Below are 12,812 nucleotides of genomic sequence, written 5' to 3'. Positions count from 1 at the left end.
GCAAACTACAAGTAAAAAGTGCTAAGGGCAGAAGACTTACTCATTGATGCATATTCAGAAAAGTAATTTAATGTGCGTTACAAACATCAAAAGCAACTGGAAGAAGAAATGGAACATTTTCATTGGAAAATAATATGCAATACGCATATGGTAATCTGCTTGTTTCAGGCTTAGCTGAACGCGCAATATCTGTAGGGAACAATTTTGAAAAGGCTTGAAAATGTGCCCGAATTTAAGTATGCAAATAGGAGTTATTTGCATGTTTACAGCTAATTATTTCCTTAAATCTTTGCATAACCGGAGCCATAGGTGGTTCCTCAAAGATCACCTAATTTACAACATAAACAACATTTTATTTAAACAAACGTCTCTCGAAGTGGGCTTGAATTTGTATTTTAATGAAGGATTGCTACAGTCATCAGTTGCTAGCTCATATGTCACAGTATTTATTAAGCAACATTTTATGTATATGCAACTATTTTAAACATAGTCATTTAACAAATAGCTGAACAATGTGCTAAGGAGTATTTCACCTAAGGAGAGTACACGGGTTTCTGGGATTGAGTTTTCCCACATCTTCGTTCCTAAGAGAAAAGAAAATAAATGATCAAACTTTTTATTTTTTGATAGAAAGATTTGGAAAGATCTGTATATGGGGAATGTACAAACGTGAACTGAATGAACAAATGTGAAATGAAACACATCTGACACATAAGAAAGACTGAAACAATTTGTTTTCTCTTGTTTCCCTTCCTGTAGATCTTCCTCTTTTCTTGTGGAGTTCCTGTTCTTTCCTTTTGTCATACTTTCATGTACCCTGAAACTGTTGCACAAACAGAACATAAAATGGTACTGCAATTTGGAAATACCACCTTTTCTCAGGTATGAGATTGCTATGCAAGTTGTGTTGCGCAGGAGATTGAGGCTAAAAGCCATAATCACGCTATGGAAATTTATATTGGCATCATTAGACCAGGAAGTTTAGCCTCACATTATCTGAAAGAGTATATGGTATCAATAACTGTATAAATTGGAGAGAATTTTGAAGAAAAGCAATATAGAAATGGTGCTGAACATTTCATTTTATATGCTAATAACTATTGGAAACGATGCATTTTGAGTATAATACATATAATTTCACCAACATAAGCCTAAACCAGAGTTCATGGTGAGGCTTATTATGTTCTGTCTAAATTCTGTAGGCCACCTCAGCCTCCCTGATGGAAGAGATTTATCTCATCTGTTTAAAAATTGTGAATCTCTCATCTAAAGAATGATAAAAATGACAGGAATGCTTTCTAGAAGAACCATTTGTGAGTACTGGAATCCACCAGAGCTGCACATATTGGAGGCTTCCCTGGGACTGTGACTAGCTCCATGACGGTGTGATACCAGTAGCAACACTTAAAAGCTATGCTCCCTTTCTTGGAGATTTTCCATAAGGTTAGAGAACATGAAACACTGTTTCTTCATTCTTGCAGCCTATTTCTTCCTTTCCCCAGTTTCTTAAGCATGGAGAGCGATCTCCGCAAGCCCTTCCTACAAAAATATTTAGAAGGCCACGGGAAAGGTCTTTCTATGAACACTCCTACAAGTCAATTTGCAGATTCTGTAAACAGTGTTAACACTGTTACTCTGAGTAGAACACTGATAATGTGCAAATTTGATGGCAAAACAGCTTTTTCAAATTGTGATGCTGATTCTAACATTGCAGCACATTTTTTGTCAAAAATAATATGGAACATGCTATTAAACACAACCTAAAATTAAAGAAGAAAAAAGATGAGCAGCGGTAATTCCATTTTATACTCGATTAATGAATGCAAAGATGTTGAATCTGATGCCAAAGCTCCAGATTGTGGTTGTGAGGCAATCCTTTTCTGATGGAATATTTGTCATTAAATTACCTCATCCCAGATGTTACTTAAAGATTGAGGGTTTTCACAGTTAAATAAGTGTAGTCTTTTAATATCATAGTGTCTGTGTTTTGCAGGCTAGAACACTGAGCATTTATTTTTGTTTTCTGTAGCACTTGTGTTTGTCTTTCAATCAAAGTGTTGTTTCCAAAGAGACAGTCTTGAATATAGCATGACAGAATCCTGTTCCAACTAACGTTTATTGCAATGTAAACATCTCTTATGAAGAGCTGCAGTCTCTGAGAAGCGAGAGAGAGATGAACTTACCACTTAAAAATTCTGCTTATATAGTTGCAGTGCTTTTCCAGCTATGTACTCGATGAATTCAGCACTCTTTGGGTCTAAGTGGGGAGGAACTTTAATGGTGAAAGTAGGCGAAGTCAATATATTCACGTCTACCACAGTTTCATTTGCACCAGAAGCATCCCCAGGTACCACCTTGATGAGAGAAAATCAGTACTTTAGCACTACAAATAGCTGTAAGCTATCAGTTTCATTTATGGCTACTTCCATATTTAGTAAGGGAAAATTAAATAGAAAAAATATTTTAATCTTGTCTACCTTCTTGAAATTACTTTCTTATTAAAAGATAGTGAATGCCTTGAATTTATGCCAAAGCCTATTGTAAGTGGTGGGAAGATGTGACATGGCACTGCAAGACCACGTTTAAGAACTGTAAGTTAATATTTAAACCACAGACTGCATTTATAAAGAGCCTCCAATCACATACTGAAAACCTGTGTGTGAGTTGTTCTCACTGATTTCAAGAGGAGGTTTGCTTGACTGAAGTTTCTCAGCCCTATCTGTTTTTCTAAACCAGACTTAGCTCTGCAGCTTTATTTTCCTAAGCAGGTAGCTTAGACTTGGTTGGGAAAGTGAGCTTAAATATGAGCTATTCCCTAGTTCCTCGTGTTGTGTTTTGTTTTGTTTTGCATATTGCATAATAATTTTCATAAAGGTCTTGTAGTAACAGTAGTGCACTAGATTTCTGAGTTGAAAGGGAGAACAGAATTTGTCCCCAGCCCAGTGAAATCATTTTAATTTACTTTGGATGTCTTCATGTGTGTGAGATGTAGATAATCGTGATGTATTTCAAGTCATATTGACAGCTGCTGCTTATTATATGCAGCTTCCACTGCAATAACCTGCATAGCATTTGCTTTCTTTGAGCTTTGTGACAGATAGGTACAGACAGAGACACGTAGCTATATATTCAGTGATCCAGTAAGGATGTATTGCTGGCCAGTATAGTGACATTTATCCAGAAAGGTAATCGCGGGCCTGTCAAAGCTGCTAGTGTCAATTTACTCTTCTCTGCAATGATTTGGGTTAGCCTGTCAGCCATCCACCTGACTAAAAGGATTTAGAGGAAAATAGTTTCTAATCTCTGTAGATTCATCTCACTGAAGGATTATTAAACTCACTGAGGGATTATTAAAACGTTATTAATGTATATTCTGGATGAGATGAGTAAAGACTTCATGTTGTAAAGACCAAAATGTACATGTATACAAACATCCACAATCCCCAAGAACACAGCTCTGAGCAAGGGATAGATGGAAGACAGTACTGTTCAATAGGTCCCCTTAGTAGGTAACCCTTACCTTGACTATATTGAAAATATTTTCTGGCCCGATGGTCATATTGGATAACTCTGACACCCACCCAAATCTTTCTTTCATTTTGTTCAGCAAGTAGGAAGTGTCTTCTGTATGACGCTGAACCATCTGGAGAATCTGCTCATACTGCTCACCAGAGAGATTAACCAGCTTAAAGGCTTCGTCAAACTTCATGTGCAGTTCAGGAACATTTGGGCAATCTGTTTCAAAAGACAGCCAGTGTGAAGCTTAGAGGAAAACAAGGTGTCTTGTACTTGCTTTTCTCTATCTGAAGTACAGAAATAAAGGAAAACTACAACAAAGGTCTAGCGATGGGGTATATTTTTGAGTTGGTGTTTAAACTATGCTGAACAAAACAAACAAATTCTTGCTGACCTATTTTGGTAGGTTTAGTTTAAGCTTACAATGACTGAATGGATTAATTAACCAATTTGCTGTATTACAACTTGCTAAGTTCTTTAAGGTGTGTACTGTGTTGCTTGGCAATAGACCTTCAAGCATGCTAAAGAATCATAGAATAGCTTGGGTTGGAAGAGATCTCAGAGATCATCTAGTTCCAACCCCCTGCTACAGGCAGGGTTGCCACCCACTAAATCAGGCACCAGATCAGGTTGCCCCTGGGCCCTCACAGTCTGGCCTTGAACACCTCCATGGATGGGGTGCCCACAGCCTCTCTAGGCAGCCTGTGTCTGCATCTCACCACCCTCTCAGTGAAAAATTTCCTCCCCTCTTTTAGTTTAAAACTTTGTTCTGTGTAATACAAAGGTGTAGACAAAAAGATAGTTTTAGTGAGCTGGAAATGGTCCAGTGCCCTTTCCAAAATATCCCTGGATGATTAGCATCTGCCACACTGGAGATGTTCTGATATTTGGGTTTAAGTGTTTTCTGTGACTCTTAAAACATAAATAACTGGATACACCAGCATGTTATGCTGCAGCAGGAGTCCTGAGAGCATTTATAGGTATTGCAGTCTGATTTTTTTCCAGCTGCCCATGGAGAATGCATGCCAGAGATTTGCTATCTACTTATGTACCGACGAGCACTTCCCTTATTTGTTCTCCATGTCAGCCCTGCTTGCCAATGTGGTCCAACAAAGAGCACTTACAAACTCTTCTTTCCTTGTGAGAAGCTAATGCTACCTGACATTTTGTCTTGTTGTCTGCAGAAGAAACCAGCATCAGGAATGCTTTTGCACCAAGCAGGATCAATTGCTGCCTCACCTCTTGCTCTAACAATGCCCACAGGTATTCTGTTATAGCGTATACAACTTTGGATCTCCAGCAGTAAGTTAACAACTGAGTTATACTGACACTGTGTGGAGATAGCGGGGAAAGGTAATTGAAATCTTCTGGACGGACTAATAGTGTTTGAATTAATAATTACAGTGAAAAGCCCGTGACTGAATGTTAATTCCATAAATATGGAAAGAGCACAGTAGGAGGTGACGGCCTCAAGGCGTACAAACCAATGGCCAACACGTTGCAGAAATACATCAGGAAATATCTATTTACCGTGCAAAAGATTGTCTTGACATTTCTGACATCTCTCATGAAACTGTGTGCATCCGGAGGAATTCTCTCGAAGCTCTTTGCACAGAGTCCTTTGACGTCCTGACACGATTTTTGAGAACATGCCACCCCTGTCAGAACCTAGGATGAAATTACAGTATTTTTAGACTGCCACGAAGTTGAACATCTTGACAAATACATGTTTGTTACTTACTATGTGTGCCAAGCAAAATAGAGGTTGGGAGAAGATGCAAGCCATGTTTTCTTCCAAAGTATTCATGCCCCTGTATAATTAATTCCCTTATAAATGGTAGCGTATTCCCCACTGACAGCCAATTACTATTTATTTCTATTTTTATTAATAAGATAGGAAAGATAAAGCTTATTTGCATTCTAAATGTTGACTGAGGGTTGTTTCCCCCATCGAGTATTATCACCTGACCCTGAAGTTATGCACAGAATTTTCCTGGTTGCTGGAAAATCACTTGGCTGGTTTGTATGTGACTGGTACATGACATTGCAGCAGGAGCTTTAGGGAAGGCTTGCGGCTGTCTGGCAAGGGCAGGGATACGCCATGACATCTCACAGAATTTTTAGAGTTGGAGACATGTCAGTACGATATGATATACGAGTCTTCCTGACACACGCTGATATCAGACCTGTCAGTCAACCTTTTGAAAACCTGCATCTGCTATGAATTCAGGAGCTCCTGAGAAACTCCTGCAGACACACTCCTGCAGAATAATGCCATGAAAATCACTCTGTGTAGGACACCCAAGTCACACTGCAATATTTCTATGAGTTTTCTAGGTGATTTTTACCTTTTAATTTAACCAATGAACTTATACTTAACCCATGTCTGTTTAACCAAGAAAGCCCAGAACCCCCAGAACTCCCATATCATATGTAAAATTAATGTGCTACAAACTGAACCATCAGCTGTGGGTTAGCTGTCCTGAGAGGTTTGGTATCATTGACAGTGCAGTTGATTTTTATTTCCAACACTTGCCTTTGGCTTGTTCTGGCAAATCTCTTCTATTATCTTTGTATTCATTGAATACCTCTGTAATCACCTCACTGACACCTTCAAACACTGTCTTGCTGAAATCAAAGACTGTCTGCAGGAAGGCTGGTATACCCCAGTCTTTTTGTAAGCCATCATTTCTGGTAGTGGCCTCAGGTAAAGCAGGCATGCTGGGGGATTCACTCAAATCCAGATCAGACATGAAATATGTTTGAAAGGATTGGTCAAATTCTTTTTGCATCTGCTTGAAAAACATGAAACTTTTGTCAAACACTGAGCCCATGTCTGATAACAGTTGGCTAAATAGATCTTCCATTTTTACTAGCTGAGTATCCTCTTTCTCGGGCTTTTCTTTAAACTGGATGTCTTTTCCTTGATCTTCATGAAAAGGGAAAATAAGTGGAGGTATCTTCCTCAAAAAATCTTCAACCTGCATATAAGAAAGAGATAGATCAGCTGCTTGACAGTTTATGGAATCACAGAATCATCACAGAATCATAGCATCATGGAGCTATAGACTCACAGAATGGCCCAGGTTGGAAGGGACCTCAAGGATCATGAAGCTCCAACCCGCCCCTGCTACATTCAGGGCCCAGGCTGCCCAGGGCCCCATCCAAACTGGCCTTGAACACCTCCAGGGATGGGACATCCGTAGCCTCTTTGGGCAGCCTGTTCCAGCACCTTATCACTCATAGTAAAGAACTTTCCCCGGACATTCAGCCTAAATCTTCCTTCCCTCTACTTAAAACCATTTCCCCTTGTCCTGTTGCCCTCTCCTACCCTTTCAAAGAGTTGACTCCCCTCCTGTTTATAGGCACCCTTTTGGTTCTAAAAGGCTGCAATTAGGTTGCCCCACAACCTTCTCTTCTCCAGGCTGAATAAGGCCAGCTCCCTCAGCCTTATCAGTTTTTCTTCTCTCAGAGAAGTAGCTCTAAACATTTTTTCAAGTACCTATAGAAACAAGGGACTCTTTCAATAATCAAAATCACAGTATATTCTCCAAAGTAATTTAAGATGCTAGTGAAAGTTCATTTAGTCTAAATCATTAGATACAAATCAGATCTGGAGAAAAATCAGTTCAGCCTGTTGAGGTTCAAAGTCAGTACTGGCTTCTGGGTTTTATCCAACAAACAGTTTGGACTTTATCTTGGAAACATTTCTGTGGTAGTTTTGTGTCATGTAGAGAACAGAAGGCAATTGTTCTCACCGTGACCTATAAATGCCCTTGCGTCTCACCAATGGCCAAGTGCTCAAATTCCTCTGCAAACCGAAACCCATTAAAAGCAATAAAACAGTGGCTCTGAGTCCATGATTTGATGATGGAAGAGACTGAAGTGAAATTCTGTTCTGGGAAGTTCCTGTTCCCTGCACTTCAGCTTCTCATCCCTGCTTCATGCTGTGACACAGTGCCTTTGACAGAGCAGGTGCAGTGCTATGTGTAGCCACACCTTATGGCCTTAGAAAACCAGTAAGGGTTAAGAAACACCATGCCACGTGCAGGTGTGCATGTATACCTGTACATATTGCCCACAGAGGAAGTTAGCAAAAGTGTCAAAGGCAGTTATATCTTGTAACAGTAATGTACCAGTCAGGAAAGCATACTTTCTAGTAGAACTGGGGAAAGCTCTGCTAATGGTTTCCCCTGTTGAAAACAACAAAACAGTTGAAGTCATTTTGTTACTTGAAGAATAGAAATAAAATAATATAAATATAGGAAAATATGATGTGTAAGTCAGTGATTCCCCCCTCCCCCTATTAAGTATTCCTAACTGAATCTACAGTTTTAACTCTGCTGATTTTCTTCTGTAACATATATAATCTACACATTATTTTTCACAAACAGCTACAGAGCATTGTAGTGCAGCTCCTACTGTGAGATACATCACAGTGTATCTAGCGAGACTCCACAGGAGGGGAATGATCAGCGTCCATGGTGTCACACTAGGGTGCCCCAGACCTTGTTTTAGCTCTGTGTTCAATGAATATAATTGACTATGGTCTGTGCCTTGTAACATCGCATTTCCAGACCTTCCAAATTAAATCAGTTTTAGTAAGTCAGTGCTACTGACAGAGCTGGACACTGAGAAAACAAGCTGTGCTCTCTCTAAAACTGTTCTGTAAATTCAAGAATACTTGCCAGATACAAAATTTCTTCTTACCTTGCTTCTAAATGTTGATAAACCATGTCTGCAGGTTGTATAGAATCGCATGCAGGTACTTTCTAAACAAGATTCACATTCATCCCATAGATTTTTCAAAGATACTTGGCATTGTCTTTCTTCTTCTTCTAATCTTTCCTTTACTTCATCCATAAGTCGCAAGGCTTCCTGAATAAGAAAAGAGATTCTGCTGATTGCACTTGTCAGGTTGATATTGTGAACGTTAATCCCAGAGCTGATTGCTCATTTTTGTTATTTGGAGTTCCTTCACTACTGGGGTAGGATGTTTTCTCAGCTGCAATCACATGTGGAGGAACTGAAAACTGAAAAGCTTTTCCTTACAGTTTTCCTGATGTTGTTCTCTCAACAATATAGTGCAGCCTACATAACCAGACAGATCTCTATGGCCTACCTGGATTTTTTTGAGGTGGTGAAAAAACCATGAGGCTTGCTGTGCAAGAAGCATTCAAGCTCTCACAAGGTCAGGAGTCAACACAAGTCTTTCATCTCCACACTGAGTATTCATCTGTTCCCCAAATAGTCCTTTCTTGTTACTCTGCTCTGTTCTGCAAGGGCCTGCGATACTTCACAAAGCTAGGTGCTTGCCATACATAAATTCCTTCTCTAATGCAGAAATATTCACAAGTACATAACCCTCTTTGGGTGACTATTCTAATGGAAAGGTTGTAGTGAGGGTATTTCCTTCTTCTGCTGCAGAAGCACGATCAACTGTTGCAATGAGCATTTTAGAACAGACTGGACAATGGAAAGACAGGAAACTTTCTAGTAAAAATAGATTGCACATCATTCATTTCTTTCTTCTAGTGCAATGTATTTTAACAATTTACATTTCCAAACAATATTCCAAGTTGTTTCCAACCATGGCAGAAACCCTTTAATGCATCAGTCGTACTCCTTTCTGGCAGTATTTCATTAGAGGAAAGTCTCACAGAAAAGAAAACTTTGGTCAGTATGTTCTTGGTAGAGCAGGTAATTGTGATATCCATGGTCTGTGTTTAATTATTTCTCATCTTTCTAAATATGCTTATTCAGTGTTTCATAAACTCTTACTGTGAGGATAAGTTCTGGATAAATGAACTCATTCAGCAAGAACCAACAACAGGCTGGATAATGGGAGTGCACCGGTGTTCCCAAAGTTAACAAGTTACTGTGTGCTTTTTGATTTGATAATACGGACAGTTTAAACTAATCTCTAAGTTGGGCCAAGATGGAATTTTCCTCACTGGAAGTAATAGTGCAGACTGAAAGATTCAGTCAGAACTGGAGCCTTAGAATGCCATGTGTCTGCAAACACACCGGCTCTTTCTTAAGGAACTGGAAAAAGTAAAACGATGTTCACTTTTTCAGAAACATGAATCAAGGCTAGAAAAGGATTTCTGTTGGCCCAGCTCCTGCTTCAGGGACACAGGCATTGAGAACATCTATACAGCTGCTGTAAGATTTTTCTTCTGCTAGGGAGGAAAAGCAGAAGTGAGGATTTCCCATTACTCCTGACTTTTCTATGTGACTGCACAAAGAGACTTATACTCTTCAGGGTGTACATACAGTATGGTTTTCATTCTTCCAAGAAAGACTCCAAGGGAGTCTACACATACTCTACCACTTCAAGGAGGTACACTAAAACCTATGTACAACCTGCTTTATCTTGGATTAAAAATAGATTCAACTTTAAGAACAAGCAAACAAACAAACAAATGAAAACAGATGCACTTGTTACCTGTTTTTCTTCACTGCTCTTCTTCAAGGTTTTCATCAGATCTATGTGCTTATCTTCATTTCTTTCCATCATAATTTTCATGTGCTTGATACCAATCAAAGCTTTCTTTACCTCTTCATCTACATATTTCTCTCCAACTTCAGATAAAGCTAAAAAAGCCAAGTTATACAGTGAGTTAATCCAGTTTTAATACTAGCACAAATGGCTATTCTCTAATGACAAAGTGAAACAGCTTTATGTTTCCCTACAGCTGCAGAGCCAACTCATGGGATAGTGAATGCTGAATAACACAGAGCCAAGACATTTTCCATCAGATAAGAATTCAGCCCAGAGCTGTTGCTAGTGATTAGCTGCATGTATCTCAGTCTATGTATTTAGCTATCCCATGTCTGATCTCTGAACCCCAGAATAGTTGAGATTGGAAGTCAGCTCTGGAGATGGCCAGGTCCAACTCCTTGCTCAGATCAGGGTTGATGAGAACAGGGTCGATGAGAGCAGGATGCTCAGGGCCTCATGCTGGGTTTTGGGAATCTCCTAGGGCTGCTCGCCAGTTTCTTGTTGACACAACCTATATATTTATTTTTAATCTGAAATCAATCAATGACAGTTTCACGTAACATTTTGAAAATACGGATTACAGGAGTTTTCAACCTACTTTCCTAAAATATAATCTCTAGGCTTCCTGTGAGATAATGGCTGTAGAGTGTTGGCGAAAGGCAGGTTGGACTCCACATTAGACCTTGAGTCTCTGCCTGTGTGGAAACCCGTTATTTGTTCTCTTTGCAAAACTGCTCTGAATATTACTGGGGCTATAAAAACAACTGAAGTGCACATTACTGTGAGAATGCCAAAAGCACGTGTCATTCAGGTCTTTGCTTTAGCCTTCTTTCCCCTCTCCTAGCATTCTGTTTGTCACAGAAATATTTTTAAAATACAATGAAGCTATGGAACACTTCATGGCTGATCCTGCTGGGATTCTGACCTACACAATAAAGCTATGCTTCGAGGTGAGTATATGCATTACAGCTGCTTTTTTCTTTATTAAGTAATTTTATTGCAATTATTTCTAATAATTATATTTTACAGCTGGGCATAATAAAATATGAAATGATTGGTTTAATTGCTAGGTTTGGTTTATACTCTAATGACCTATGATGGAGCAAATAACCTATCAAAATGTTGTAAACAGTTTCTATAAGGGGGACTCTGTTAATCCCTCTTGTTTCTCATTTCAGTTGTTATCTCCCAGTCATGTGTGTGGATACTTTGCTTCCGTGAAAGTCAGTCCATGCTTATAAGCAGAACCTCTTGACTCCAATGAGTGCAAAAGGCAAAGCAAACCAGAGCAAGCCTAAGTGGAGACCCCGGCCTGAAGGCTTCCAGCACACCCCTGCATACATACTCTTCAGGTTTTCCCGTAGATTTATTTCCTCCTGCCTGGTTGGTGCACACTGGTGACCATTCAGCCATAGCAAGTGTATTATAAATAACCAAGAGGACTTCATGTTCTTTCTGTTAAAGAAGCAAGTTGAAATAGTTAAATGTAAGCATCTTTGTGGTGTTCGAATGCCTAGGTGCAGTTTTTACTAAGTATAATACAATCTTGTTAATTTTTTTCTCTAACCATAACTTCTGAGATCTATAACATGCTCTTAAATGATACCGTTAGTGAAAACACATGAGTAAGAAGCTGGCCTCATTCATTATGTATCTATTAATAGATTAATTCTAGATAGATCTAAATAGATTAATTCTACTGAGTTTACACAGTGGTTTAATAGAACCAGGACACAGATATATAAAACTGCAGGCTTATGGAGCTCAGACATTCTCTTTCCTACCTTGCAAAGCACACTAACTACTCTACTAAAATCCTTTAACTTTCTTTTATCGTTATTTCATGTTACAAGTGTTTCCATGCTAAACATTGCTGTCAGATTTTAAAAGGGACATTTCTAGAGTGTCATTTCTCTCCTTATCTCCAAATATGCGTTGTCCTTCAGGATAATACTTAACAGAGCAAAGGCATTAACAGGTGTACTAAGAAACTGGCAACTAGATCAGTTTTAAAAATAAACACATCAGAAATTGAAAGAAACACCTGCAAAATAAGGGGAAGAAATGACATTTATTTCATTTCCCACCCAGAAACAGTTTAATGAGAAGGACTTGTTTTTTAGAAACCATTCAACTACACTTTATAGCTTACATCTCATCAAGTGAACACAGTGTTTAAGTTCCTTTCTGCTAACCAGTGCAGCCTTCTTGAAGATGCACATAGCAACTGCAACTGCGTATGTTAATTAAAAGCCTGCACTTATTAATAGCCTGGATTTAATTATTTAGTCATTTGCACATTGTAAATTTACATTTACAGCAAAAGGCTGATTAACTTTGCAAAGGAATACAAACCCCCTACAAAAGAAATGTAAAAAAAAACAAACCCCAACATATTTACCATTAATACTGAAACACCTCTTCTGCAATATTGCTGCCCGCGTCGGGAAGGGCCGGGACTGTGCTCTGATCTAATTGCTGGGAGTGACGGGGATTTTGCCATGTTCGACTTATCTGATGACAAGGTATTTAATCCTATTAGTGGTACATTCTGTCATTAGGCTGGGGCATTTGTGCATGAGGGACTACATGCTCAGATGTGTATGCAAAGCCACTAGGGGGAGCGTTGGATAGAATTACGTTATGAAACGCTGTATTTTGGTAGTCTTCCCGTCCTTCCAGATTTCTTCATCATCTTGTCTTTTACCTTAGGAAGCATTTGCAGCTTATGTTTTTAGTGAAAATATTACAATTAGTTTGGCTAAAAATAGCTTCCAACATTTAATCTTCA

General features: G+C 39.0%; 1 protein-coding gene across 1 annotated transcript; it reads right to left on the bottom strand.

The window, feature by feature from the left end:
- Positions 1-48: 48 nt before the first annotated feature.
- Positions 49-12,494, bottom strand: CLUL1 (clusterin like 1). The gene is made up of 9 exons (XM_072329816.1): positions 12,423-12,494; positions 11,367-11,476; positions 9,965-10,113; positions 8,227-8,394; positions 6,053-6,497; positions 5,047-5,184; positions 3,521-3,735; positions 2,184-2,354; positions 49-584 (listed from the first exon to the last, which is right to left on the bottom strand). Exons 2-8 carry the CDS (start codon positions 11,467-11,469, stop codon positions 2,187-2,189), a joined length of 1,386 nt encoding a protein of 461 aa, XP_072185917.1. The 5' UTR covers positions 11,470-11,476; positions 12,423-12,494; the 3' UTR covers positions 49-584; positions 2,184-2,186.
- Positions 12,495-12,812: the final 318 nt, after the last annotated feature.

Source organism: Excalfactoria chinensis, chromosome 2, assembly GCF_039878825.1.
Source record: "Excalfactoria chinensis isolate bCotChi1 chromosome 2, bCotChi1.hap2, whole genome shotgun sequence".
NCBI classification, from domain to species: Eukaryota; Metazoa; Chordata; class Aves; order Galliformes; family Phasianidae; genus Excalfactoria; species Excalfactoria chinensis.
This window is presented reverse-complemented; position numbering and strand designations above follow the sequence as displayed.